The sequence below is a fragment of the Phragmites australis genome, chromosome 3 (assembly GCF_958298935.1).
Source record: "Phragmites australis chromosome 3, lpPhrAust1.1, whole genome shotgun sequence".
Taxonomy (NCBI): domain Eukaryota; kingdom Viridiplantae; phylum Streptophyta; class Magnoliopsida; order Poales; family Poaceae; genus Phragmites; species Phragmites australis.
In genome coordinates, this window is record NC_084923.1 from 39,986,727 (window position 1) to 40,014,653 (window position 27,927).

General features: G+C 43.3%; 2 protein-coding genes across 3 annotated transcripts; one reads left to right on the top strand and one right to left on the bottom strand.

Moving 5' to 3' along the window:
- Nucleotides 1–832: 832 nt before the first annotated feature.
- On the bottom strand, nt 833–11,274 carry LOC133913044 (GATA transcription factor 18-like). 2 transcript variants are annotated; one of them, XM_062356075.1, is made up of 8 exons: nt 10,900–11,271; nt 9,937–10,017; nt 9,703–9,839; nt 3,093–3,212; nt 2,884–2,989; nt 1,464–1,523; nt 1,302–1,390; nt 833–1,226 (listed from the first exon to the last, which is right to left on the bottom strand). In XM_062356075.1, exons 1-8 carry the CDS (start codon nt 11,155–11,157, stop codon nt 1,187–1,189), a joined length of 891 nt encoding a protein of 296 aa, XP_062212059.1. In that variant the 5' UTR covers nt 11,158–11,271; the 3' UTR covers nt 833–1,186. The 2 variants fall into 2 exon arrangements, with proteins under 2 accessions (XP_062212059.1, XP_062212060.1); XM_062356076.1 differs by lacking the exon at nt 833–1,226 and having other exon boundaries at nt 1,335–1,390; nt 1,464–1,581; nt 10,900–11,274.
- Nucleotides 11,275–17,407: 6,133 nt separating this feature from the next.
- LOC133911201 (uncharacterized) lies at nt 17,408–19,406 on the top strand. Its single transcript, XM_062353407.1, has 4 exons — nt 17,408–17,590; nt 17,664–17,787; nt 18,363–18,430; nt 19,124–19,406. Exons 1-4 carry the CDS (start codon nt 17,414–17,416, stop codon nt 19,241–19,243), a joined length of 489 nt encoding a protein of 162 aa, XP_062209391.1. The 5' UTR covers nt 17,408–17,413; the 3' UTR covers nt 19,244–19,406.
- Nucleotides 19,407–27,927: the final 8,521 nt, after the last annotated feature.

The window sequence follows — 27,927 nt, forward strand, 5'->3', positions numbered from 1 at the left end:
ACCTCCTGGCCCAAGCTGCGGACGCACATTTGTATCCATCGGGTTAGACTGAAACAGTGCAGGCGACAAAATAAATATATTTCTTTCTAAAATTATATGTATCCGACAGGCCAGGATCATCCTATGCGAGCAACCAATCAACACGTAAGAAATGTGAATTAAATCGTACTGATTTGGATCCCGTTCCGAAGGTTCTCAAATATTTTCGACCAATACTTCCGATGTCTTTTCCAATATTTCTTACATTATGTAATATCTTATGCATAAAGTAAAATTAGACTAAACTGTCGAAATGCAGGAATTTCACAATGTCACAAAAATTTCACATGGAACTACTCTACTCCTGCCGTCTTTAGAAAAAAGATTAAAAATCTGCACAATTCAAACGGACCAAAATAATTTGTCGCACGTCAAGCTTTGGTGACTGCTCACAAGCAGCCGACTACTTGGATCGAGCCGGCACCTTTTCTTTGCACACGTTAAGCATCTTGACAACTAGCCATGATAAATTCACGGCCCGAGCTTCCTTTTTCTTATTATTTCGTAATCTGCCGCATCATTACGAGGGCTTCTTTGGCACGACGACGAATGTTCCATCCTACAGTAACAGAACAAACCATTTCATTATTTCTTTTGAGTAAATCTCCTGACCAATATGGAAAACTGCAATATCGCATCTGAGCTGTCTGAAATTGGTTCAGGTACATCCTACAGGTAGCAGAAGGATTGTAGAAGACGGCCGCATACGGCATATACAGAAAGAAATACCAATTTCGTCGGGAAAAAGGAAAGAAATACCAATTACAAAGACAGTTAACATCACAGACTAATCAACGGGAAAGGGGGAACCAATGAGTATGATTTATGTGAACGCACTGCTCGGAAAAGCAGGAAATGTAACACAGATCTGGGTTTACAGTTTACACAACAGACATCAATCGACCTTATGTTAATTACATGTCTAACGCTGTCAATCAAGAAATGTACACTTGATGAGAATCGGTATTCCTCATTAGCAAATCTTTCTATTGAGGTGTTTAGCTATACGCAAAGAATCCGAAATCATTGTCTTCAACAATGACATGTTTATATAACTTATTGTCACAGCGCCTTTCGCGCTCCTATCTCAGCTGAACTTGCAGGCGCGCTATTGCGAATGCTGGAGAAGACGACACACAGTTTCAGTTCACGAGCTGCCTGCGCTTGCAGGCGCGCTATTGCCAATGCTGGAGAAGACGACACACAGTTTCAGTTCATGAGCTGCCTGAATAACGTTACAAAAGAAAAAAAAATGCACTCACGCTTCGTCATTGCTTGCAGCTGCATTGTCATTCTTTGGTGCCACTAACGTTTTGTTGTCACTTCCATACTGAGAGACGGCGGCATTGCTCTGAGGTATGAAAATACTCAAGCTCAGAAATGTGTGGAGAGCACCAAGCCGATACAGCAATGAGAAAAATAACCTGCTCAGCTGCAACCACGGGAGATTCAACTTTTGCCTTGGGGCAACTTCTCAGGGTACCCTGCACAGCGCCAGAGCCAAACACGAAGTATAAAGTAACTACAAGTCTCAGATGACCACTGGGCAGTAAAAGCACATACAAATCCAAGAATTAGCCATCAAAGCTAAATAGATTTTTTCAAGGGGACGATCTCGAGATTTGAGATATGCTCATTGCAAAGAGAACAAGCTCCATTTGGTTTCACTCCTGTGCAACAAGAGTAACAGGAACGGAGCAGCTGAACTAACAGCACAATGTAAAAGATAGGCTCCCTTTACTTTTCAAATTTCATATAATATTTTCTTTTATTCATCTCCAAAGGACTGCGTACTTATTGTTCTGACACCTCGCCATTGAAGTGCATCAGCAGACCTCCATGGGCAAAGATTTTTTTTTCCTAAAGGGAGGAGGCGCTGCAACTGGAAATTAATATTTGATAACCTCAAAAGGCAACATGGTTGAATATAGCCATTTTTCCATAATTTGGCTGAAGCACGCCATGAATTTTTACCCATCAAGTTGCTACCACACATACAGTATTTCTGCAAGTACATTAACAGCAAAACAGAAGATGCTTAGCACGTCCTGGTGGGATTTTTAGATTTTGGCCCTTTTTAAAAACTTTTTTCTACACATGGATCTATAGGAAAACAATGTCAAAAAATGGACCATTTTTACGGCATCATGTCATTTGGCGCCGTGGTTGAATAGCATGACGCCGTGATAGCTACCACGTATAATCTTTCTAGTCCAAAATAGAAGATCGCTAGCACGATGCCAAATGTCACGGCGCAGTGCTATTCAACCATGGTGCCAAATGTCATAGCACCGTGAAAAAGGTCTATTTTCATAAATTGTTTTCGTAGGGGTCTATTTGTATAATATGTTTTTAAAAAAGGTAAAAATGTAAAAATTCCACCATGTCATGTAACACCATCACAACAAGCATGGAGTTAACCATGTTGTGAAGAACTACTTCCAAGTTGGAACCAAGCAAACTAATTCCACCAAAACTGCAATAGTAATGTGTTCATTAGTGCTCCCTCCAATCACAAAAGAGTGACAATTTGGAGAGTATGCAGTCTACAATTTTAAGTTTGACCTGCAATATCTTCATGTATATATTTAGATTAGTCATATGAGAATAGTATATATAGGTTTGTATTAAAACTCTACTTAGTTTCAAGTATATACTTCAATAGAAATCAATGGTTAAAGTTATGTCTGGGACCGTGTTCATGTCCAAAACATCACTTTTTTGTGACCGGACAAAGTATATGAAAAGGAGTAAAAAGGGAATGTCTAGCAAATAGGAAATGAAGATGAAGATAAGCATATCGGCCATTAGAAGAATCCGGCATGATAAAGCATGTAACTATACCTTGTTTGCCCACATCAATCCACAAGCATTGCACAAAGTCCTTGGACCAGCTGGACCACGACGCATTGCTGGCGTCATCCTTTCACTAGTGCCGCAATTATGACATCTGCAGTAAGTATGGTATCAAGGGAAAAAAAGGTCAGTTTTCCACCAAGTGATGAACCGACAGAAGGTTTATCAAGTGTCAACTAATGGAAGAAAAGACAAACTTTGATTCACGAGACATGAAATCTTGGCCTGAGCCCTGGGAAGCAGGATCACCACCAGGAGCTAGAGACTCCCCTTCCAAATTGGCTCGCCCAGCAAATTGCCCCTTATGGCGCTGCATCCTGAGATTAATTAGAAACACCATAAATTATTAACAAATGTAACATAGCTGCTAGTTATACAACTTAGTTGCTAGTTGGCTCCATATCCTCCTTTTTCTTGAACGCGCAGAAGAGCTACATGTCGTTTCATTAAAAGGAGAAAGAACAAACCAGTACAACACAAGAAAGCACAAACAAAAGAAAGAAGAAAACAAACAAACATACACAAACTGAAAAAGAACTAAAGAAACAGAGACCGGAGGGTCTTTAGCCCCAGCAGCACACCATAGAGCAACCTCATCTTCCACCTTCCTCAGCAACTCACTACCATTCGAGGCCTCTCCATTGAAGACGCAGCCATTACGGTGCTTCCATGTTTCCCAAGGGACAAGGATTATTAGGAAGTTGAGACATTTCCTGTGTTGTTTAGCAACCATCTTGATGGTGCGACACCACCAGTTGGAGAACACAAACACTCGCAACTACGGAGTCACCAGTTGCAAACCGACTTTCTGGAGAATATAAAACCACACGAGAACGTGCTCATAGTGTGGTGGTAAGACCTCCAATTGTGGGGCTACCGGCCAGGGCTTGAACCCTGGTTCTCACAAAAAAAATAAGGCGCCTCGCCAAGTTAAACCGCTTTCTGCGTGTTCCTAGGCTGACTAGCCTTCAGGGCCTTTTCTTGACCTAGTTGCAATATCCTTCGGGACGTCTCTCCCTAGGGTTGAGTTTTTGAATATCAAACCACACCTGTCAAACAAACACGCAAGACACTAGCAAATGTTGGATTGATTCATCCACCTGATCACAAAGGGGGCAGGACATCGGGTGAGGCAGCCCGCGCTTGGCCAAGTTATCTGACGTCCAACAGCGATGACGGATAGCAAGTCAAATGAAGAATTCGCAACGTAGAGGCGCCTAAGACCCCCACACTCGCTTCCAAGGTGCAAACTTAATCGAACCAACAAAGAATGCATTGTAGGCCAACAAATCCCAGATCTGGAAATACTCCTTAATTGCCCTCACCAAAAGGGCTCCCTTGATATCAGCCACCTACCCGAAAGGGCTGCACGTCAGGCCGCCCGTCGGGGCCGCTCTTCAATCGCCTATCACAGCCCTGCTGCGCGCTACTTTTCATCAGCAAACCTGCCGCCCGGATCTACGCGTCACTGTCGCCTTCGTCTCGCGTCACTACGCCCGTCCGTCGGGGAGCAAGTCTGCCGTCACACCTGCTGTGTCCGTCGCCCCTCCGCTCATCGCGGAGGCCTGCTACGCTCGTCACCCCTCCACCTGTTGTGGAGATCTTCTAGTGGAGTCGCTCCTTCGCTTGTCTGCCGGTGGTGTCGCCCCCTCTATCTCATTGCCGCGGGGTGTCTATCAATCGACAGGTTTCTCCTCTATTGTTGCTCTGCAAAGGACATAAGAAGAGGAAGGGAGGTATCATTGGTACACTGTTCATCTACTATTGCTACGCCTGCTCGTTTATTGTCGCCTGCTATTATTGTTCATCTATTGCCGTTTTGCGTCCAATATGTCACAATCAAGTGCAATTGCTATTAAGCTTAATGGTCTTTTTATGTGAAAACTGTGTTAGGAAGTTATGCATTGGCGTCTCACTTGACTGATGTTCCACCTGTTGATAAATCGAAAGATGGTTCTGGTGCCGCGAAGTCAAGAATTGGCAGAATGATGATGGAAGGGTTATGAGCGCCATTGTCACTAGTATGAAGGAGTCTTTGATCATGAGTCTTGAGCATCACAAGACAGTCAAGGAGATGTGGGATTATTTGCAGCATCGATATGTTCAAAATAGCGGTGCCCACTTGCATACTCTCATGATAGGATTTCATGGTCTTCAGCAGAATGATCTCTCTATAGATGAGTGCTATACCGCTTTTGATCATTTGATGGGTCTGTTGCTTTCCATGGTCCCCTAGTGTACTGGAGGGTGTTCAGGCTGTTGTGATCGAAAGAACAAGTTCATTGAGAAGTTCCTTTTGTATCAGTTCTGTCATGGCCTTCGATCAGATTTTGAGTCTATTCGTAAGCAGCTGCTCAGCAACCCCACCACACCATCCATTGCTGATGTATTGTCTGCTTTGATTGCTGAGAAACTCGTTTTCGTTCGCTCACGTCTACTCCAGTGTCAGTACCTCATAGTGTACTTGCAGCTTCTCAGATCTAGCACAGCTAAAGGCAGTTCCTCAGAGGGTATTCCTTGTGAGCATTGCAAGAAGACTGGTCATCGTTCAGAGAATTGCTTCCCTCATCATCCAAAGAAGTTGGCTGAGTTCCGTGCCCGTCGTGCCGCTCGATCTCGTAATACAGCTCATTCCCAAGGTTATGTATCTATTGCTGTTGCTAACAACAGTGATTCTCAGTCTTGGGTTCTGGATTCAGGAGCTTCGTTCCATGTCACATCGGATAAGTCTCAGCTAGCTGCTTGCACGCTGGTCCCTACAGGAGGTTCTATTCAGACAGCTGATGATACATCTTGTCATATCACTCATCAGGGTGCACTTTCCACTTCTTGTTTTTTTGTACGTGATGTTTCTTGTGTACCTCAGTTATCTATGAATCTTCTCGCCGTAGGTCAAGTCACTAACTAAAACTATTTTGTTAGATTTGATATCTCATCTTGTTTTATTCAGGATCTTCGAAGCTTTTATTCAGGATCTTCGAAGCGAGAGTGTGATCGGGACTAGCCGTCGCCGTAGCGGGTCTACTGGCCTCTACATTTTGGACACCTTGCGTCTTCCTCTTTCCACCAGCTCCATCGCTCGTGTCATCCGTTGCATCATCATCCGCTTCATCTTTTGTCAAGTAGCATCATCGTCTTGGTCACTTATGTGGATCGCGTCTGTTTATTTTGGTTCCTCAAGGTCGGTTAGGTCATACATTCATTGAGTCCATTTTTCATTGTAAGGGTTGCAAGTTTGGTAAATAGCTTCAACTCCCATATTCTAGTAGTATTTCTCATTCTGCTAAACCTTTTGATCTTATTCATTCCGATGTATGAGGCCCTTCACCTTTTGCTTTAAAAGGTGGTCATAGCTATTATATCATTTTTATTGATGGTCATTCTCGATATACTTGGATTTATTTCATGAAACATCGTTCCCAGTTGTGTTCCATTTACCAGTCTTTTACTCGCATGGTTCACACTCAGTTTTCTACTCCCATTAAAGTTTTTGTTTTGATTCAGGTGGTGAGTATTTATCTGATATTTTTCGCCAATTCTTGACCTCTGAGGGCACTCTTGCTCAGCTCTAATGTTCTGGTGCTCATGCTCAGAATGGTGTTGCTAAACGCAAACATCGTCATCTCATAGAGATTGCTCGAACACTTTTGATTGCCTCTTTTGTTCCTTCTCATTTCTAGAGCGAAGCTGTTTTCACTGTTGTTTATCTCATCAATCGACAATCATCATCCAAACTGTCTGGCAAGTGCCCTGGTAAAGTATTGTTTGGTACTCCTAGCTATGATCATCTTCGGGTGTTTGGGTGTACGTGTTATGTTATGCTTGCACCTCGTGAGCGAACTAAGTTGACTGCCCAGTCGATTGAGTATGTTTTTTTGGGGTAGAGTCCTGAGCATAAGAGTTATCCTGAACATAAGAGTTATCGTTGTTATGATCCTTCCTCTCGTCGCATACGTATCTCTCATGATGTGACCTTTGTTGAGGACCGTCCCTTCTTTTATAACCCTTCTACTCAACTATCATATTCTCCCACAAAATCCCCATCATTTATATGCTCCCCTCCTATTTCATCCAGTGATGATGTCTCTACACTGCCCCCATCAGTTCCACTCATTCCTAATGAGCCTCCTCCACCCACTTCTGCTCCACCTCCACAATCTAAACCACCCATCATACATGTATACACTCGTTGTCCCACCGATCCCACAGAGCTCCCGCCTAGTTCTACCTCCTCGGCCAATCTTGATGCTCTTGTTTTTGATGAATCTGACAATTTTGACGAGTCACATGGTATTTCTGATGAGTCACAGGTTGGTCCGAGATATAATCTCCGAGATCGTACTACTATTAAGCCTCCTGACAGGTTGCGTTTTCCAAGTGTGAGTGCTATTATTGATGAGCCATCCACTAATCAGGAAGCTTCTAGTATTCCAGAATGGCAGCTTGCCATTTCTGAGGAGCTTGCTGCCCTTGATCGTACTAGCACTTGGGATATTGTTCCATTACCGTCCCATGCAGTATCTATTACATGTAAATGAGTGTTCAAGATTAAGATCAAGTCAGATGGTTCTACTAAAAGATATAAAGCTCGTCTTGTTGCCAGAGGTTTTTAGTAGACTCAGGGACAAGATTATGATGAGACATTTGCTCTTGTTGCTCACATGACTATTGTTTGTACTCTGATTGTTGTAGTCAGATGGTGCTATTGAGAGATATAAAGTTCGTCTTGTTGCCAGAGGTTTTTAGCAGGCTCAGCGACGAGATTATGATGAGACGTTTGCTCCTGTTGCTCACATGACTATTGTTCGTACTCTAATTGACGTAGCTACTACTTGTTCTTGGACTCTCTCAGATTGATGTTAAGAATGCTTTTCTTCATGGCAATTTGTATGAAGAAGTTTATATGTAGCCACCCCCCGTGTTGCTGCTCGTTTTGGGCATGTTTGTCGTCTTCGTCGTGCTTTATATGGTCTTAAACAGGCACCTTGTGCTTGGTTTGAGCGTTTTGTCTCTGTGATATGAGCTGCTGGTTTTTCACCTAGTGATTATGATCCTGCTTTATTTATTCATCTCTCTTCACGTGGACGTACTTTGCTTCTTATGTATGTTGATGATATGTTGATCACAGGTGATGATGTGAAACATATTTCTCAAGTGAAGAAGCAACTTAGTGAGCAACTTCTGACGTCTAACTTGGGTCCTCTCAGTTATTTCTTAGGGATTGAGGTTTTACACTCTGCCAATGACTATTATCTTTCTCGGTCCAAATACATTCAAGATCTTATTTTTCGTTCTGGCATTACTGATAACCAGACAGCAACAACACCTATGGATCTTCACTTGCAGCTTCATCCTACTGATGGTACACCTCTTGAGGACCCCTCTTGATATAAGCATATCATGGGCAATCTTGCTTATCTCACTGTTACCAGACCTGACATTGTTCATGTTGTCCATATTTTGAGTCAGTTTGTGAGTGCTTCGACTTCGGTTCATTTTGGACATTTACTTCGTGTGCTGAGATACTTCAGGGGGGGCATCATCTTAGTGTTTGTTTTATGCTCGTGATAGTCCGCTTCAGCTTCATGCTTACTCAGACTCCACTTGAGCGAGTGATCCGACAGATCGTCGTTCTATCACTGGTTATTGCATTCTTCTTGGTTCTTCTCCTCTTGCATGGAAATCCAAGAAACAGACAGCAGTATCTCGGTCCAATACTGAGGCAGAACTTCAAGCCCTTGCCACTACCAATTCTGAGATTGTATGGCTTCAATGGTTCTTGGCTAATTTTTTGGTATTTCTTGTGATGATCCCACACCTCTTCTTTGTGATAATACTGGAGCTATACAGGTTGCTAGTAATCTTGTGAAGCATGAACTTACAAAGCATATTTGTGATAATGCCTCCTTTACCCGGTCTCATTGTCATCAGAAAACAATTGCTCTTCAGTATGCGCCATCCGTACAACAAGTTGCACATTTCTTCACTAAAGCGCAAACTCGAGAGCAGCATTGGCTTCATTTGCTCAAACTCAACACTTCATATCCGCATTGAGTTCGAGGGGGGTATTAAGGCCCATATATCATCTAGGCCATATTGGCCCATCTCATGGCTATATATACACATCCACCACCTCATGACGTGATTAAGCTCTCTAATCCCCAATGTTAGTAACACTCTAGATATTGTACCCTTTTTAAATTGGTCCACTTGTTTATACTTATTCTTTCCTAATAGTAATAGGACTGTGCAGTTTAATATAGTGGAAAATTTAGAGTAACTAAGATGTATAATTCAGATTGAATGACTAGTACTTGAGGACTATGTAAAAAGATGAACTGAGCTTAGTTTCATCTCCGGTTAAGCCAATGCATCATGATCCAATAGTCATTAAGGATTGAACTAAGAAACAGGCAAACAACAGGCTGGTGAAATAGATTAAACTACTAATCATAAACGTTACTCTGCTTTCTTTCCCTTAGTTCCAGCAAACTGTCGGCTATGTATTTGTTTGAGAGAACAGGAGGGGCAAGCCCCTACTGATTATATTATATTGAAAAGAGGGGAAAAAAGGTTATGTGCAAGATCTACAAACAAGAAAAAACATAGGAAAAGCAAACAAATCCAAGAATGTTACTCAGCTCCTATGGGCACCAAAGTGGTACCACTATTAGATACAGTAAGAAGGTTGACAAATCATTCAAGATAAGAAAATGCTTGTGGCTAACAGGTATGGCTTATATACACCTTCTGTAATAGCATTTAGAAATAAAATATGGCGAGTAATTAATCAGACCAGCAACACACCTGAGTGCCACTTCTTTGCGTACAGAATAACGTATCTTCTTATCAAAATTTCTTTCCTTTCGCTTTTCACGGAACCTGATGAGCGAAGCAACCCTTTTTGCAGGAATGTCTGTCCTCCGAAGTATATCATCATAACCCTACAGAAATGCTAACAAGAAATTATAAACGAAGAAATGATTACTGATATAGTGACTGTCATACACACTGCAGAACAAATGAACAATTTCCACTTACCTTGTTCTGATTAGGTAAAACCATGCCAGCTAAACCAGGTGGCAGTTCACCGCTTCCTAATAGTAACAGGACAGCTTGAACCTGGAAAACAAACTTCAGCTTAGAGAAACAGAAGTGGGTCAGGAAGTTGGAAATTGAAGAGGGGGGGGGGGGGGGAGCAGAATTACCTGTGCTCAGATGTATAACCAGATGGTTGATATTCATGTACTATGGCAACACATAGCTTTTGGCAATAGCAAGTAGTTAGTACAAATCATCATGCTCTTTGGTTAATGTGCTACATGCAGGGAAAAAACATGCTGTGAAAGGGTTGCAAACTCCCTCAAGTCATAATGACTAGGATCGTATCCGTTTTGTGGTAGTAAACCACAACTATGGTACAGTGATGTTGCATAATAGCACAGTAATTCATTACAAAAATTACAGAATCTCAGCAGTTGCTACTAGTTGTCACCGTGAGGTTACTTGATTCTTAAGATTGGGGGTTCTACACACTACACAGATTAGCACAGGTATAGTATAACATATTCTCACCAACAAAAATACGTGACATGTCTGTATTGCTTTGCAAGTCATACATGAGGATGAAAATTACTTGTAACCCAGGCCAAACCCAGTATCCCAATGTAACTCATTTCTTTAGCCGATCCAACTGTACTCAATACTCATAATAGTAGACATGTAAACAATGTTTTGGCAAACAAACATGTTGATCAACCAACTCCAAGCCCAACACAGAATCAGGTGGGAAAAAAACAGAGCTGTGAGAAGTAAGAACAGAGGCGCAATTTCTGATGCTCACAAGGAAATGATCCCAAACAAAAAATCGTAACACCAAGTACATATCCAATAGCCGCTCACTACCACTAACACGTCAAATTTCTGATTCGATCGCACGAATTCTCGAGCAGCACATTTCCATGTGAATTGCAAAACATAACGAAATGAGTCGAGGGGGAAGACCTTCTCAGGGGTAACGGATTCGAACACGTAGACCTCGCCCTGGAAGAGCAGCGTCAGCTGGTTCGGGCTGCTTGGCAAGGCCGAGACCGGCGCCGGGGCGGGCGGCTCCTCGTCTTCGTCTTCCTCGTCAACGTCCTCATCATCCTCCTCATCCTCGGTGTAGTCCTCGCCGTCGTCGTCACCGGGCGCCGCCGCCGCGGCGGCGGCGGCGTCGCGCATCTCGGCGTCGGCGTCCTGGGCGGCTGCCGCGTCGGGCATGACCGGCGGTGGCCAGGAGCGCTCAACCCTAGATTGGGGAATGGAAGGCGGTGATGCGGGGCGGGAGCTGTAGTGGTGTAACTGGAGGCCGAACTCGTGGTGCGTGTGGTGATGCGAAGGAATAGGCGACCCAGATGACCTTTTTTGCGTATGCAACCTCCAAGAGTCCTGATATTCCGTAGCTTGTAAGTTGATACTACTACATACTAAGAATAAAAATCCACAGGCAAAAATCTAAAATAGACAACAAACGTAATTATATTTATCAAAATAGATAATATATCGGTGTATTTATAAATTTAACGTATGTATTTAGCACTTCAAATAATGAAAAATCAATTTCGGTACCTGAGGTATCGAAAACTCCTGTATTCGACACCTCACGTGCCAAAAACTCCCTGGTGCTGAATACGGTGAACAGGGATGAATACGGTGAACAGGGCCATATTCGGCACCTTAGGTGCCGAATATAGGCCAGCTCCGCTCACATCGCGTCGATCGATGCTTTCAACACGGTAGGTCATGTCGTGTTGTGTTGTGTCGTTTCGCTTTTGCCCCCTTTTTGAACATGCGCGATGTTGTGTTTCACTATAAAATACTAGCGTGCTGTCGTGCTTCGCTATAAGGAGCCACAACGCGATCTGAGAACAGATGAGCAAGGGAGGGGAGGAGAGGAGAGGAGAAGTAGTAGCGCAGCGCATGGAGATGAGAGGAGAAGCAGCGCGAGGTGAGGAGTAGCAACAGCCCGAGGAGAGGAGAATCAGCCTGAAACGAGTAGCAGAAGTAGCACGAGTTACAGTAAGTACTTAAATTATGTATTTAATTAATACTTGCAGAATAATAGTAATTAGAGTAAATAGATTGTTTAATCCGTTCAATTATATTTGTATAATTATTTGTTTAATTTGATTATATCAATTTGATTATTTTCTTAGTCGGTGTAATAGTAATTAATGTGAATTTGTATAATAGTAATTAACGTGAATTTGTATAATAGTGATTATTTGCTTATTCAAAGTAAGTAGATTGTATCATAGTAATTAGAGTGAATTTAATTAATCAATGTAATTAGATTATTTAATTAGTTTAATAACATGATGGTCTAGTAATGACATTTTGTGCTAGTGGTGGTGTAGGGTGGTGGCCTAGTGCATGTATGCTCTCCATAGGTGGAAGTAGGGTGTCCTATAATGAGAGGAAAAAAAAGAAAAAGAAAGGAAAAAGAAAGGGTAAAGGATAAAAAATAATTTTTAGAAAGATTCTAAAAACTTGGGTTAAACAGTAAGATTTGATAAAAATCACAATGCACCAAAAAAAAATTATCAAATTGAATTTTTAATTAATAGTGATGTGCGTATGTTTAATTAGTATTAATTTAATCTATTAAAATAGTGGTACACACAAGAACTCATGCCCTAAGTTAAAGAAAAGAAGCAACTATGAATTCAAATAAAGCAATATTTTCAATGTCTTTTACTTACCGTAGACTAGTCATTTTCTCTCTTCAGCTCACTCAACATAAAATGTGAGCATTAAAATTTTGCTAGAAACTATAGGCATAATAGTATTCACCGTAAAAATGAGATGATCACCAGGGTTGAGAGCGGTATATTGATGCTTTTGACTTCTAGAAGAGTAAATGTAGTGTAAAGAAAGCTAGCAAAACTAGCTTCTAAAATAGTTTTAAAGTTAATTTATAATGAGATTGAATATTTGGTCAATATAACTTTTATGTTAGTTTAATTAATATTTTAAAATATTAAATATTAATTATTTTATTTGAATTAAATATTGATGATTTAATTAGTATTGTTAATTACTTAAATATTTAGCATTGTTAAGTATAGTACTATTTAATTTGTATTGTTAATTTATTTATTATTTATTAAGGGGGCGTAATTAGTTGTGTATCGTATATACATCTAAGTAGTTATTTTATTAGATTTACTTTGTTTAGCTAATACGGCACAACTTTCCATATTTATTACGAAGAACGTCCAACAGTTTTGCACGGAATGCTCGTAACAATTCAGAACTGGCAGCACATAGAGAGTTCGGTTGAGATACCTAATGACCTGGATGATCTGAAATCACATGTTATAAGCCTTTTGCGTGTGAACCAGTAATGTCATACTGTTGTCCTGAATGGTGTGCGGTCACGACTTATTCCAAACAGCTTGTTCGTTGTCCATATGTTGTTCGAGATGAGAAGGAATAACACACTGGCTCTATACTCACCCAAAGCATTGGAGGAGAATTTTGATATGGGGGTGTACAGCCATGACTAGTGCAAGGTGATGCAATGACTACCGTGGAATGATCAGACCAGCAGGTGATGCATGAAGAGGATGGAAGGCATGTCGGGGAGGGCAGTTTTGGTAGAGAGGGAGCTAGAATGGACCCTTCTGAGGTAGATGCAGGATGCATGAATGATGAAGCCGGTGGTAGTGGGGATGAAGAAGCTATTGATAACGATGATCCGGTGCTTGTGATCCAGTACTTTCGTGGTGCTGGGTTGTTGGATTGTGCCATCATTGAGTATAACACCTTACCTAACTGGGGATATCGGAATAGCGACATACAAGTCGGGCAATAGTTTCATAACAGGAGGGAGGTCATCCACTTTATTAGCAACTATACTGTAATGACAAGAAGGGACCACAAGTGTGTCCAGTCTAACCCTATAGAGTATGAGGTCAGGTGTATCAAGCACCCAAATTATCCTTACTTTGTACAAGCACATATACCAAAATATGAAAACTATTTTGTGATTAGTAGACACATCCCACATGGATGCAGCAAAGAGACAATTAGGAATGTGAGCCACGTCATTGATGCAAGGTTCATAGCCTAACTGTTCATCACTCTTGTTGACACGGATATTTATTTGTCACCAAAAATCATTATAGATTAGGTGCAGACTAAGACAGGTATGCTGATCAATTACCACACTGCATAGCGAGCGAAGCAGAAGGCGTTGAAGATGCTGTTTAGAAGCTTAGAGGAGTCTTAACTATGCTCCGAGGCTATTGCAGAAGATTTCTATGACGAATCCAGAGACTTAGTGGGCCATGGCAGATGAGCCAATCAATCTAGAGGATGGATCATACAACACCACTGATCGATACCTCATTAGGTTATTGTTGTCCTTTGGATAATACATCAAAGCTTTCGAACATTGCAAACCGATTGTATGTGTAGATGACATATTTATAAGCGGCAAGTACCATGGTACTCTTATGACAGTGATAGCGGCGAATACAAATAATCAGATCATTCCTCTTACCTTTGCAATAGTTGAGAGTGAGAACAATGATAGCTGGTTGTGGTTTCTCACTTTGGTGAGGACACGTGTCGTGGGAAAATAGGGAACGAGTTTACATCATCTCAGACCGCAACAGGGCCTTTTATATGCGTTGGATATGCTGCATGATAGCATAAACAACTCCATTGCATAGCCTGATGTGGAAAGAAGATGATGCATGTGACACTTTGGAGCAAATCTGTACACAAGGTACTGCAACAAGTCTCTTGTAAAGATATTCAAATGGTTGTGTCCGTAGAACCAGCAGACAAGGTTCAATGAGATATAGAGAGTTAAATGAAACCACTCGTAAGATGATGACAGATCAACAAGCACAAGAGGACCATCTATAAATGCAAATGGTTAGGGGACAAACTATCGTTAGTCGTTCACATGCTATGTTCAGCCAGTGGATAGTGGCGAAGCTGACGGAGCGTTGGGCCCTAATCCATGACACTTACAGTGGCATGTTAGCACATAGAATTTAAATGATCATATTGTACCATTTCTTATGCAAATAGACCTTCTAAAATTATTGTATAACATGTTAGATACATCATTATAACAACGAATATAGCAAAGGCATTCAACAATATCATAAAGGGAGTACGGGGCCTCCCGTTGTGTGCCATCATTGAGCTCACATTCAATAGAATAGTAGACTACTTTCGAGACCGTGGTAATACTGCTATGAATTGCAGCACGTGGTTCACACCTAAGGTGAAGGAAATCATATACAGATGGAGTAACAAGGTACACTTTCATCAGACGAGGATCTATGACCTGGTCAATAATGAATTTGAGGTTATATACCGTCATAGGTATGCTTCAGGGTATAGTGCATGGGACACAGTGCAACAATGTCAACTTGGGCCTCACGAGGTGAAGTGCACATGTAATAAGCCAAAACTGCACCATATCTCATGCTCGTATATCTTAGCCGTTTGCAGGGATATGGGCAGCAATGACGAATCACAGTACGTAACACCGTACTTCGAGATCGATGCATCGAGGAACACATGGCTTACATAAATTATTTTGGCACATAATTTATGTAATATTTGTCAAATAATTGTGATATTTAATACTTGTTTGATGTTTCTTAAATAATCAAGGATTCGTGCTTTGGTACAAAATCATAACGTTGCAGTAAAGAATCAATAAATCTATGGCGGGATCTTCGAGTACATGCTTTCTATGGACACATATAACAATCCATATAGCACTTAATGCCTTATTGCATGTTGTGCATGAAGGGAAGGATGATCCATTCAAGTAGAGCAACCTAATCCAAGCCGTGACCAAATTGCATGCAAGACCCTTCTGTTTTGCGTATAACCGATAAGAAAATAGGACGTGCTATTACCGTGATAGCTCAAGATGACAACTACGACGATTTCATACCACAACAACCCCTTCATCCGAGGCCTCCATCTCCGGAGGACATTGATGACCTTAAAAATAATGCCATAACTTTTTTAGCTTTCACAGGGAATCCTATGCTCCAGGCCTCAGCCAAGCTCATGCACTCAGTCCATGCACCAGCCCCCATCCACTATAAATAACTCAACCTTCATCCATGAATAGATCACTCCTTCCTCAACTATCTCAATTGCAATATCTTCATCAGCTCTATCAAGCCCACCCAAGAAACATTGGGGTATTTTTATCCCTCAGATGGTCGAACCTCCGATGTGCTTCTATAACGACCCTTGTAGGCTTCGTGAGTCCCATGACATTACTACACCTATAGCCTATGCTTCTTCATGTGTACCAACTAACAGTACAATAAGCCTCGACATGGACAATATGAGTACTCACTGGTATAGTGACATAAATCACTCATGTGACACTTTCCATATGATTTCATGCACTGTCTTACTAATCTCCCCTCTTGTTTCATTTGTCTAGTCTCCTCCACCTATTTGTGACTTCATAGAATGACTGGATATGGAGCAAAATGAGCATCAAAAGCAATGGGTCCAAATGATCATACAATGAAGGAGGGAAGTGTACGAACATCGAGAATACGAGCAACAACATGAGGAACTACGGCTGAAGCGTCAGGAGGAGCGCACCGCGGCTGAAGCACGCGAAGCAGAAAGGGAAAGAAAGCCAGAGAGGGCCCGCCGCGCTAAGATGGGAGGTTCCGATGCCCTACGGAAGGGAAAATATCCCAGGTGCACTCAGTAGAGACCATCTATTGTAACCCGACATACTTTCATTCCCTAATACATGTTAGGTTTAGTAGTGGCATACTATTACGTTAGTCTTTAGACGTACCATACATATCAACGTTTGTTATCGTCGTCTCTTTTATGGTTAGGATTCATTCGTGTACCGATGATAAACCCCATGTAATATTTTTTAGCGTATGTAACATCTATGCCTGATTCTATGATAATTGTTCTCTCTAACTATTATTATTTGATTAATAGTTTTTTGTCAGTATTCCTCAATATAAATTTATTAAAAACAAAAAATCAAATTTAAATGAAAAAGTAGCTATCGTCAACCATAATTATTAATAAAAAATAATAATAAGAGGTATGCCTATCGACATTCTATTTGCCGACAGACATATCGGCTCTCCGCTCCTGCGACACCCCTATCGGTGTCTATCCAGGGTTCTCTCGGCACGCGAAATGCTGACAGACCTTTTCTCCGCTTTCTGCATGCTGACAGGGCGCCAGGTTCAGTGTCACGTAGATTGTTGGTATTCAGAATGCCGACAGTACCCTTGTCGGTATTCTGTGTGCCGACAAGTAACTATTTTTGTAATTTTTTAAATTTAACTATTATTTTTACAATTTTTTAATAAAAAATATTATTAAACAAAAAGATTCCAGGAATGGCGTTCCATCCACCGGCCTGTTTTTGGATCGGCTCGATTTGGCCCATCTACGACTAGAACTTTATAACAGCCTATTCGAAGCATGGAACGCCGCAAGAATGTCGACCCCGACCCCTGCGGCGGCGCGGTCTGCTGCGGTCGCCATGGACTACACACTCGCGGCGCTGAAGGTCTTCGGCTCCCAGCTCGCCGCCTCCACCGAGGCGCCGTCCTCCGAGGGCTCCTCCGCCGCGCAGATGCTCTTCGGCATCCGCTACCAGCGCGCCTGGATCCAGGTCCCAAACCCACCTCTCCCTTCCTCCTCGCATTGTCTTGGTCTGAGCCCTGACGACTTGCGGCGACAGGCAGGGCATGCTCCTATCGGCGGATTACAATGAGGCCGGCGAAGGGCGCCTGGTGCTGGATGACGGGTCCTGCGTCGCCGACCTCTTCGTCTTGCCCAAAGAAGCCGAGGGACGGCAGTGGCGGGCAGGTTCGACGGTTCTTGAATCTTTTGCTGGTTCTTTGGTCTTGCCTTTCCGGTATCTTGGATGTAATGTGTGTGAGAAATAACTTCACTTGTGAGAAATCATGGATTGCAATTGTACTTCTCCAATTGCCGATAGATTATATTGGTCCCGTGAATTGTATTATTTCTAGAAACCAAGGAAAACTAGGACCCCTGCTGCCCTGCAAGGTGACCGTGCAAGGATTTAACATAGCCCACCATCACTACCACCTTGAAAACGTGAAGGGTTTACGAATGAATTCATTAGATTATAGGATCTTTACTATTAGCTTACCATGACTTAATATCAGCGTGCTGTTAAGCACAATGGCGTGTCATGCTTGACTCTGCATCTGCCACACTGATGCCACCGCCTAACAGACACACCCATCGCTTCCACTGTCATATACAGACTGGCAACTACTCGACGAACCTGTTTTCTTAATGATCTTGAAGAGTGACTGTTTACATAGAGGTTATTCTGTTTGTGTTCTAGCCTTCTTCGGTTGTTTTCTGACTCGTTTTATTTATGCTAGTTGATGTTCTATCTTGTGCTGTAGGGATGTATGTAATGGTTATTGGGGCATACGTTGCAGCAGAGTCTAAGGACAATTATCCAGCTATCAAGGTGTCATCTCCCTCCCACGCTTTTTTTGCTTGTCCCATGTTAGTCCCAGTCTTTTTGCATGCTTTTTCCCATCCATTTATTGATAATTGGAGGTTCTTTGTTTGCGATCTCTTTATTGTTTAATGCGATTGAAAATTTCATTTTGAATGATTAAAAAATTGTCAATTTAGCGAACACCTGCGGTATTAAGCATAGCCAATGCTTCATCTAATAAGAGGAAACAGAAGGAAAAAACGATATGTAATTTAGACTTCTTAGGTTGAGCTTTTTGCAAAATATGCTAATACATGCCATTGCTGAAGTAAAAAATTAGTAATCAGTGGTGGGAGCTCTTTAGCATCTAACTCCACAACAATTCCTAATTTGGAACTTCACTACGATCAGGGTGTTATTGGTTATCCTTTCATATCTCCTGACATAGCATGTCACTCCTAGATTTGTTAAGATTTTTGGTTAAAGCAGGTTTATAAGAATTTCCTGCGATCTTTTCAGGAAAAAAATAATGCTTGTGCACATTACATCATTTTATTCGTGAGTTCTATACACTGCAGAAAGGATATTTGACATGTAATCTTTCCCATGCTTCATTAAGTCCTCTAATCGAGTGCTCTGGTGGATCTTATTAGGGAAAAGGGCAGTCAGCTATCCTATTTTCAATCGGTCAATAGTGATATGTGAACTTGATTGTTGCAGGTGCATAAGATAGTCGATCTCTCGGCCCAGCCAAACCGTGATGCAATGTGGTACATGGAAGTAGCCGAGGCCTACAATTTCTTTTACTTGCCATTCTCAGCTTCTAGTCCCCCGTCATGAGCAGTTGAGCACTGATCTTGTTCTCTCCAGTTACTTGGTTTAATCGTTACCCTCTCTTAGCTATTTGGACATGTATTCAACACCACATTGTGGTTTATATGTGCTATGGGGGATCTCTCTAGTTATTGTAGACCTTCTATATTTTAAAAACATTTTGGAAATATGCCAGGCGCTGTCTTGCGACTGAGGAGGTAAGGATTCGGTTTTTTTTTCTTTTGCCACAGGCTCACAGTTGATTACTCTTTTTTTGGAGAGAAAATTGGATATTTGTCACTTCAAATAGCGGGCTTCGCAAATTTGCCATCCAAACATTGGCACACGTTAAAATGCCATTCCAAACATTGCCACTTTGATTTGCCATCCAAACATTAGCACACGTTAAAATGCCATTCCAAACATTGCCACTTTGATTCTTCTGCAATTGTGGAGATTTTGCCCTTGAAAATGACAAAATTGCCCTTACCTTCTTCCATCGTCTCCGTTTTCCCTCTCCTTTGCCTGGAGGGTGCGCCGCCGCAGCCGAGTAGCCGACCACACGGTGGCCCTCGCCGCTGAACGTCGCGAGTTCGTGATGAGCCATTAAGCTCACCCTCCCCGAACGCGGGCTTCACCCCCGTCTCCTCCTACCCTCCCGAAGCGCGGAGGTTCGGTGAGCTAGCGGCAGCTACCTGAATGCAAGCGGACGGCGACTGCCTCCTCGAGCTCCGCGGTGATTAGATCCGCGGTCCAGCCCTCCCTTTCTTCCGCCACTCACGACGCTAGTCGTGGATCGAGCTCCCCCCTCTGTGGTGCCCTGAGCTTGTGTCCTTTTGCTGCATCCGCTGCTGGGGAAAGGCCCCGGCACCCGCCACAGGGGATCGTTCCCCTCCTCCATTGCGAAGTGCTGCCACCCGTCCGAGCCTTTGCTTGTCGGGGGCCGCGATCGGGGCCTGCAAAGGAGGCGGAAGGAGGAGCAAAGGTGCTCCTAGTTGGCGAGCTATGGCGGAGGTGATGATGCTCGATAAGCAATGGATGCTCGGCAGAGGTCGCAACAGCGGAGCTACCATTAGAGTCATAATACTCACAGACAGACTTTAGTCTTATATGATAGAAAAAACTTATAATAAAAATTATTCGAATCAGACTATCGGGACTATTTTTATTAATCATTCTAAAATAATTATAAGAATAAATTTCACAAAACTACGTTACAATCGTTAAAACTATCATAAACTATAATTTTCTCATTTTATTTTATAAAATCACACTTACTTTATATCACTTTATCATAAAACTACATTTTTTAAGTTCAACTATCACAAAACTATATTTTTTCCCCTTCTATTTTATAAAATCACACTTATTTTACATCATGTTATCACAAAACATTATTTTTGTTACTGTAAACAGATCTGACAAGATGAGGTCTACACGTTATACTTGCAGGTTTCGATCCTCACCATTTCCTGACATGATTAACTACACAATATCACAATTGCTTGCCAAAGTAGCAGATCATATGTGACATTTGAGCTCCTTTTGGAAGCTACCGATCTGGCACGAGTTGAATTTCTAAGCGTGAAAAATTAGTGTTGGTGGAGGTTGGCATGACACTATTTAGCCGCCCAAATGATAAACCCCACCAGCGCCATTTAGCCGCCCAACTGGTGTCATGCTAACCCCCATCAGCACCATTTGGACAGCTAAATGGTGTCATGCTAACCCCCATCAGCACCATTTGGACAGCTAAATGGTGTCATGCTAACCTTCATCAATGCTAATTTTTTGTATCTAGGAATTCAACTCGCGCCAGATCGGTAGCTTTTAAGAGAAAAAGCTTAAATACCACGTAGGATCTACTAATTTGGCAAGCAACTATGACATGGCGTAGTCGACTACGTCAGCAAACAGTGAGGACTGAAGCCTGTAAGTATGACATATGGGCTCATCTTGTTAGATATGTCTACAGTAACTGAAATATATTTTTGTGATAAAATGATACATAGTACGTGTGATTTTGTGAAATAGAAGGAAAAAATGTAGTTCTGTGATGGTTAAGTAAAATAAAGTATAGTTTTGTGATAAAGTGATACAAAGTAAGTGTGATTTTGTGAAATAGAAGTGGAAAGTCTAGTTTTGTGATAGTTTTGATGATCGTAATGCAGCTTTATGAATTTTACTCTAATTATAATTATATGAAGCATCATATGAATATGTATGGTTTCACATAATGATTAATCATATACAAGAATTGTGTGATATTGATTCATCAAAATCATCTACTATTATCTATGAAGATAATATTGCTTGTATTGTTAAAATGCATACATGTTATATAATAGCAATATCACAAGTATATTGCCTCAGAATTATTTTATCCTCATGAATTACAGAAATAAGGAAATACATACTTTGCAAACCATCTTGTAGATTTATTTACAAAGACTTTATCAACTTATTTATTTCATTTATGGAATTGGTATGAGAAGACTTCGAGATTTGTAAAGTTTAGTTGTCGAGGGTTAATCCCAGACAACGATTCTGGGGGCACCGGACGACGGTGTGTGATCAACATCTTGAACGGATATGTATCTGCTAGACCTCAAGAACACCAAGGGTTATCCAGTTTCAAGCCTCCCAAAGGATAACAACCCTACGTCATGTGTATTTTGTTATGAGTGTTTTCTGGATTGGTTACAAATGAGATCCCCCCCCAATCCTAGACCCGTTCTCCTCTTTATATACAAGAAAAGAAGAACTTACAAGTAGACTCTTTTTCGTAGACCCATACTTTGCTAGATATTCTTTTCTCAGGCCATCACCACGCGGAGCGTGTGAGCTACACCTTGCATCGGTGGTACTGTGGGGCCCATCCCGTCCCTATGGACGTCTCCACTTTTATTTTACTCGGTAGCCCCGCCCGTCCCTTCGTCATGAGTCGCAAGCTTATCTGCCAAGCTGTTCCATCCTAGCCTTTCATGAGCCTACCTGTGAACTCGTCCACTTACCTGGTCATTCTGCAGACCCTATCCCATCTGTCGTGTGGTGTAAAGTCGGTCCGTAAGATCCCACTCCGTAGCATTTAATGCTATGGGACGGGGCACTGCCCATTTGCGCCGGTCACAACTTTGTTCGCTAAAGGAATGTGTCTCGGGAAGGATAACAATTAAGTAGAGATCAATAAATGCGATTAGACAGGTTAGATATGGATGTCAATGAGATTAGATATGTTAGATATGGAATGTGCCTCGGGTAGGATCACAATATATCGCAAGGAGGCTGGTCGCGCAAGCCTCGCGCCGGTCAAGCGAGCTTTGATCTAGTAGCGCGATGGGCCAGGGTTTAGGAAATATTCCCCGTCGGTTGCCATACCCCTCGTGTGGCCCGTTAGCCAGGATACCCCTGTCGGAGGATGAACTCCTGTCGCAGGGATCCCGAGAGACCCCTTTTTAAAGATTCGGCCGGGGGGATGATCCTGAACGGGCTTGTCTGGGAAATAAATGGGAACGGAAATAAATGCAGTGGCTAGTGGTGGGAGATGATCGACCTAGTGCAAGAAAGATGGGTGCACCGGGGTTTAGACAGGTTCGGGCCGCGCGGGGGCGTAACACCCTACTCCTGTGCGAGTGTTATATCTCTCCTTGAAGGGAATTCTTCAAGGATGTATCTGGTTACAGGGGCGAGCTGTCTACAGAGAGCTTGAGGCTCTCGTGTTCTAGCTTGGCTTGAGCTTGTTTGTGATGTTCTTCGCCTTTTGATCTGGGCTTCGGGTGCTTCTTGAGGGTTGTCGGGGCTTTCTTGCCTTGTTCACTTTGTTTTTGGTCTGTCTTTATGTGTTCTCCATCCTTTCCTTTTATAGGCGCGCCGACCTCGACTTATCCAGAATGGGAAAGAGGGGGCGCAAATGCCAAGGCGCCACGGAGAAAGGCGTCATCATTCCATCTTGGCGAAGTGACAGGGGCGGTGGAAAATTGCGGCGTGTATCTGACCACCCGCCACTGTGGATGTCCTCCGGCGCCATTAAGAGGGTCCACCGGGCAGCCACAGAGGTGCCCGGTGCGCCCACCCTGTCTTGTTCTTCTGCCAGGACAGGGTGGCAGGCGGAGCGCTTCGATTTTGGCAACGTTATCCCGAGGCACCCGGATGAAACGGGACGGGACTCGTGCATTTAATGGACCCATGCCCCCCTGCCAGAGCATGGCAGGGTCTGACACTAGGGCGTGAGCAGCTGAGAATGTCAGGATGTCAGGCCGCGCGTGCCTATTAAATGCGGCATTGGGCCTTTGACTGGCTGACACCTCGACGATGGGACCCTTCGGGTCGTCGGACGATCTTGCGCGAACCTTCGGGGAACCGAGTCCTCGGGGACTACCACGTGCAGCCCCGAGTACTCTCTCCCGAGCACTCCGGTGAGACCTTCGGGGAACCGAGTCCTCGGGGGCTGCCACGTGCAGCCCCGAGCACTCTCTCCCGAGCACTTGGGGGAGACCTTCGGGGAACCGAGTCCTCGGGGGCTGCCACGTGCAGCCCCGAGCACTCTCTCCCGAGCACTTGGCTGTTTGGATCATCGAGGGACTACAGTACTTGGGGGTAAGCGAGAACCCTTCCGAGTACTTCCTTCCCGGTACTTGGACTCTGCGGATCATCGGGGAACTGGGGTGCTCGGGAACCAGAGGCGGCAGCCCCGAGCACCTTCTCCCGGGACTTAGCTTCTTCTTATCTTGCAGGGTGGACCTCGCGGGATGGTGACGCGTGGCGGATGGCCGGCCCGGTCTCGGGACTCAGGGACCCCTGGTTCCTGATACACCGACAACCCCCTTACTCAATACTCCGACAGTATCCCCCAAGCTTCCACGTGGTCGTGGTTAGGTCTAGTCACATCACTTAGGCCCCGAGGGAACATAGTCCACCCAGAGAGTGGTCGTCGATGTCGTTAGCATTCAGAGTTTGATTATGTACTTCACACCATGTGGGGAGGTTAAGCGTCTTGAGAAAAAGAGAGAGATATTAATTGTCACCGGGCCTCAGGGACTTTTGATTCCCCATGCGCACCCCCTTGGATTGTTGTGTCGGGTGAGGTTCCTCAGTACTCCCTAGACTGAGGTGTCATGATGAGATGTGTATAAAAACACAAAGGTGTTGGTGCCTAGATGCCGCCACATGCATGGGTTTGATCGGGAGATGGCCATGAGCCCCCTAGGTAGTAAACGATAGGAACACAGGGCATTTCTCGCAGTGGTTCCGTCTTCCACCCTAGGCGTGAACTAATGGTTGGACGAGCTATAAAAGCAAGAGTATACCTAGCCGGCCACCCATCGATATTTTTTGCAAGGCAAGAAGGCAACTCTCCTTGTGGATCATGGCATCCTCCTCCCATTCTTCATCGGGAGGGTCCATGATTTTGGAGGATTTAGCAAGGGTCGAGTCGCCTCTGATGCCAGCTTCGCTTGTTAAGGTGCCCCCGGGGGCAAATAATCTCAAGGACCTACTCGCAAGGTTGGAGCCAGCTGCCATCGAGCTTCCCTCGCTATAAAGAGGGTCTCCTCCTGCCGCTCTCACTTGATCCTCGGCGCGAGCGGTTGCCTTGGTCGAGGTTATCGATATCTTCGATGACGAGGAGAAGGTCGACTGGAACCTTCTGGAGAAGGAGATCGACGAAAAGGAGAAGGCGAAGGAGGAGCAAAAGGAGGGTCAATGGGGTTCGCCAGCGCCGGTCAGCAACTCCAGCATGGTCTTCGCATCAGCCGCCCTCCCTGGCCCCTACACAGACCGTCGTCTAATTCCTGCGGTGACCAGCTGCTGGACCAAGGAAGAGTATAAGAGGTTCCTCGACTCATTCAAGGACAAGTAGGGGTCCACATACTTCTAAATTCTTGGAGTTGGTGAATCCTTATGACTTGCAAGAGTTAGCGGAACTTTTATGCCAACTTTACGCCAGACACGCGAGTCAAGAGGGAAAGAACAAGCATGTAATAGGATAGTTAGTCTGATCAAATGTAATTATGCCGCATGTAACCTAATTTTTTTTCCATGAATGAAAAATGTTCCAACCCTTTATGATGGCCTCGTCGATGGTCAAAAGACTATACATGAGTCTTGCTGTTTTTGAACCGTCTGGTCTGAACCACTGTTCGGAGTGTTCAGAGAGTTTTCACTGTGTTATCATGGCGAGTAGGCTTTGATTGTTTCTCTCCGCTCGTTAGTTAGGCTTTCGAAGCGCATGACAACCCTTAGCACGATAAGTCTCTCAGCAGCGACTAGCGCCCGACTCGTGTGGAGACTTATGGTCTTGTGGTCGTTATCCTGAGCCGTTCGTACCTTTTACATCATGTGAGCAGCGATCCCACACTATTCTAGAGCTCTCGACCATCTGGTTGTTTGAACTTCGTGGTCGTCGAGCGTTGTCATGTACTGTGGTCGAAGAGTCAATCTGGCAGAGGTCTGTTGTTGGTCGTGAAATCCTGCAAAATAGAGAGTTTGGTCTTTTGAAATTTTTAAAAACCTACAAGTCATATTCCACGCTCGTCCCGAAGGTTTTGCAAAATAGAGAAACATGCCCGTCTCCGAGCAACCTTATACATAGAACTTGCGCAACAGGTCGATGTTCCAGGAGTTATGTAATGCACAGCCACCCTCCATGGCTAGCTTGATCGCACCAAGTCTGATGATATCGACCACTTTGTAGGGCCCCTCCCACTTGGGGGAGAGTTTATTCAGATCGTCCTTATTTTAAATTTGCCTAAGGATGAGGCTTTGCTGATATCAGGCAGCTCGAATTAGAGCACGCTCGTGGAACTCTTTGATCAGGTTACATCATCCTCTCGTAACGCCACCTAGTCGTCGTTCGAGTAGTTGGCCACTCGAGGCAATTGAAAGGTGATTTCGGAGGGAGGCATTGCCTCTGCGCCAAAAATAAGGAAGAAAGGGGTTTCGGTCATAGTCCTACTGGGAGTCGTTCGCAACGACTAGAGTACTGTGGGTAGTTCGTTCACCCAACGCCTTGAATAGCTTTTAAGCTGATCAAAGGCACATATTTTGATCCCTTGCAGTATCATCCCATTTGGCCTTTCGACTTATCCGTTGCTCTGTGGGTGTGCCACTAACGCATAGCAAATCTTGGTCCTGTGTGTACTGAATAGACTATTTAGAAACAGCCCCTGGGAGCTACCCGGGTGGTCGCTTTGTAATGAAAGGACCAGTCTTCATATAAATTTCTCTTCATGTAAATTCCTTGGCCCGGGGTGCTCGCTAGCAAGGTTCCTGGTGCTTAAGATGGTCCTTAGCACGACAAGTCCTTCAGGGGCGACCAGCGCTTGACCCGATCTAGGAGTTGTGGCCTCATGGTCATCATCCCTCGGACGCCCATACCTTCGACACTGCACGAGCAGCAATTTTGACTCCCACTCAATTGATATGATCGATCGGGTAGAACAAAACATATATGTTGTATAAAAATAAACTACATATCCTAAAAGTCTATTAATCGGAAAAACTTACCATTTAGTGAGACCGTTCATACCCAGGTTATCCTGCAAAACAGAGTCTAATTTTTGAATTTGAAAAAACTTACAAGCCACATTACAAGCCCAGAAGATCCTATAAAATAGAAAAACATGCTCATCTTCGAGTAGCCTTACACATAGAACTCGTGTTCCACAAATTTGTGTAATTTATGGGCGGCCTCTGTGGCTAAATCGACTGTGTCAAGTCAGGAAATGCAGACCACTTTGTAGGTCCCCTTCCTCTTGAGAAAGAGCTTGTTACGACCTGCGCTATTCCCTGACTCGTATGAGGTTGAGGTCATCTACGACCAGTATCCGCTCCCACTCCTTGTGATCACGGTAGCACCTGAGGCTCTGTTGGTATCGGGCTGCCTGAATTTTGAGCACGCTTGCGGGACTCTTTTGCTCAGGTTTGTATTGTCCTCTCACCGCACGTTTGTTTTGTTGAAGTTACATTATGTCTAGCTAGTAAATTCATTGCAAATGCAATATCAAGTCCGGTGTAACTTATAAGATAAATTAGTGATATAATGGTACTGAGATACGAAACTTCACATCCTAATATCTCTTCATCATTATCCCTAGTTCTTGATGAATTTTTTCCATATTAAGAAATCTAACTACCATAAATGTTTTTATGGATATGCTTTATCCATATTGAATTTTTCCAATATCTTTTGGATATATGCAAAATAGTGTACACGTATTACTAAGAAAAGATGATCAAGTTATAGACCTAAACATAATTTGATTTTACTTAAATCTTTCATTTTAAATTCTATTTTAAGATAATTGTATGCTTATCATCTACGACGCCAGTTGAGACAGCTCTGGCCCTAGGATGTTGTTGCTATTCTCTTTTTGTGATGTTGTTTAATTTCTAGGTAATTACAACCTAAAGTGTCCACCTATTGTGCTCGGCCTATGTGCATGGTAAACTTGATACATTTGCTGCCATTCTTCTGTAAAGTTGACGCGTAAAGCTTTTGCGTGTTAAAAAAATGGGCAAAGTAGCAGGAACTGAAACCGACATGTTAGAATAACAGAAAATAGCGTTGAAATTCAGGTCAAAGCATATAATGACATCATTGAACCAGGTAAGATTCCAACATGAAGGGAAGCAAATATCGTTATATTACACAGTGGCCAGTATATAGACTGAGGTGGCATAAAAGGTAAAACAAAAATAAAATGTATGTAGAT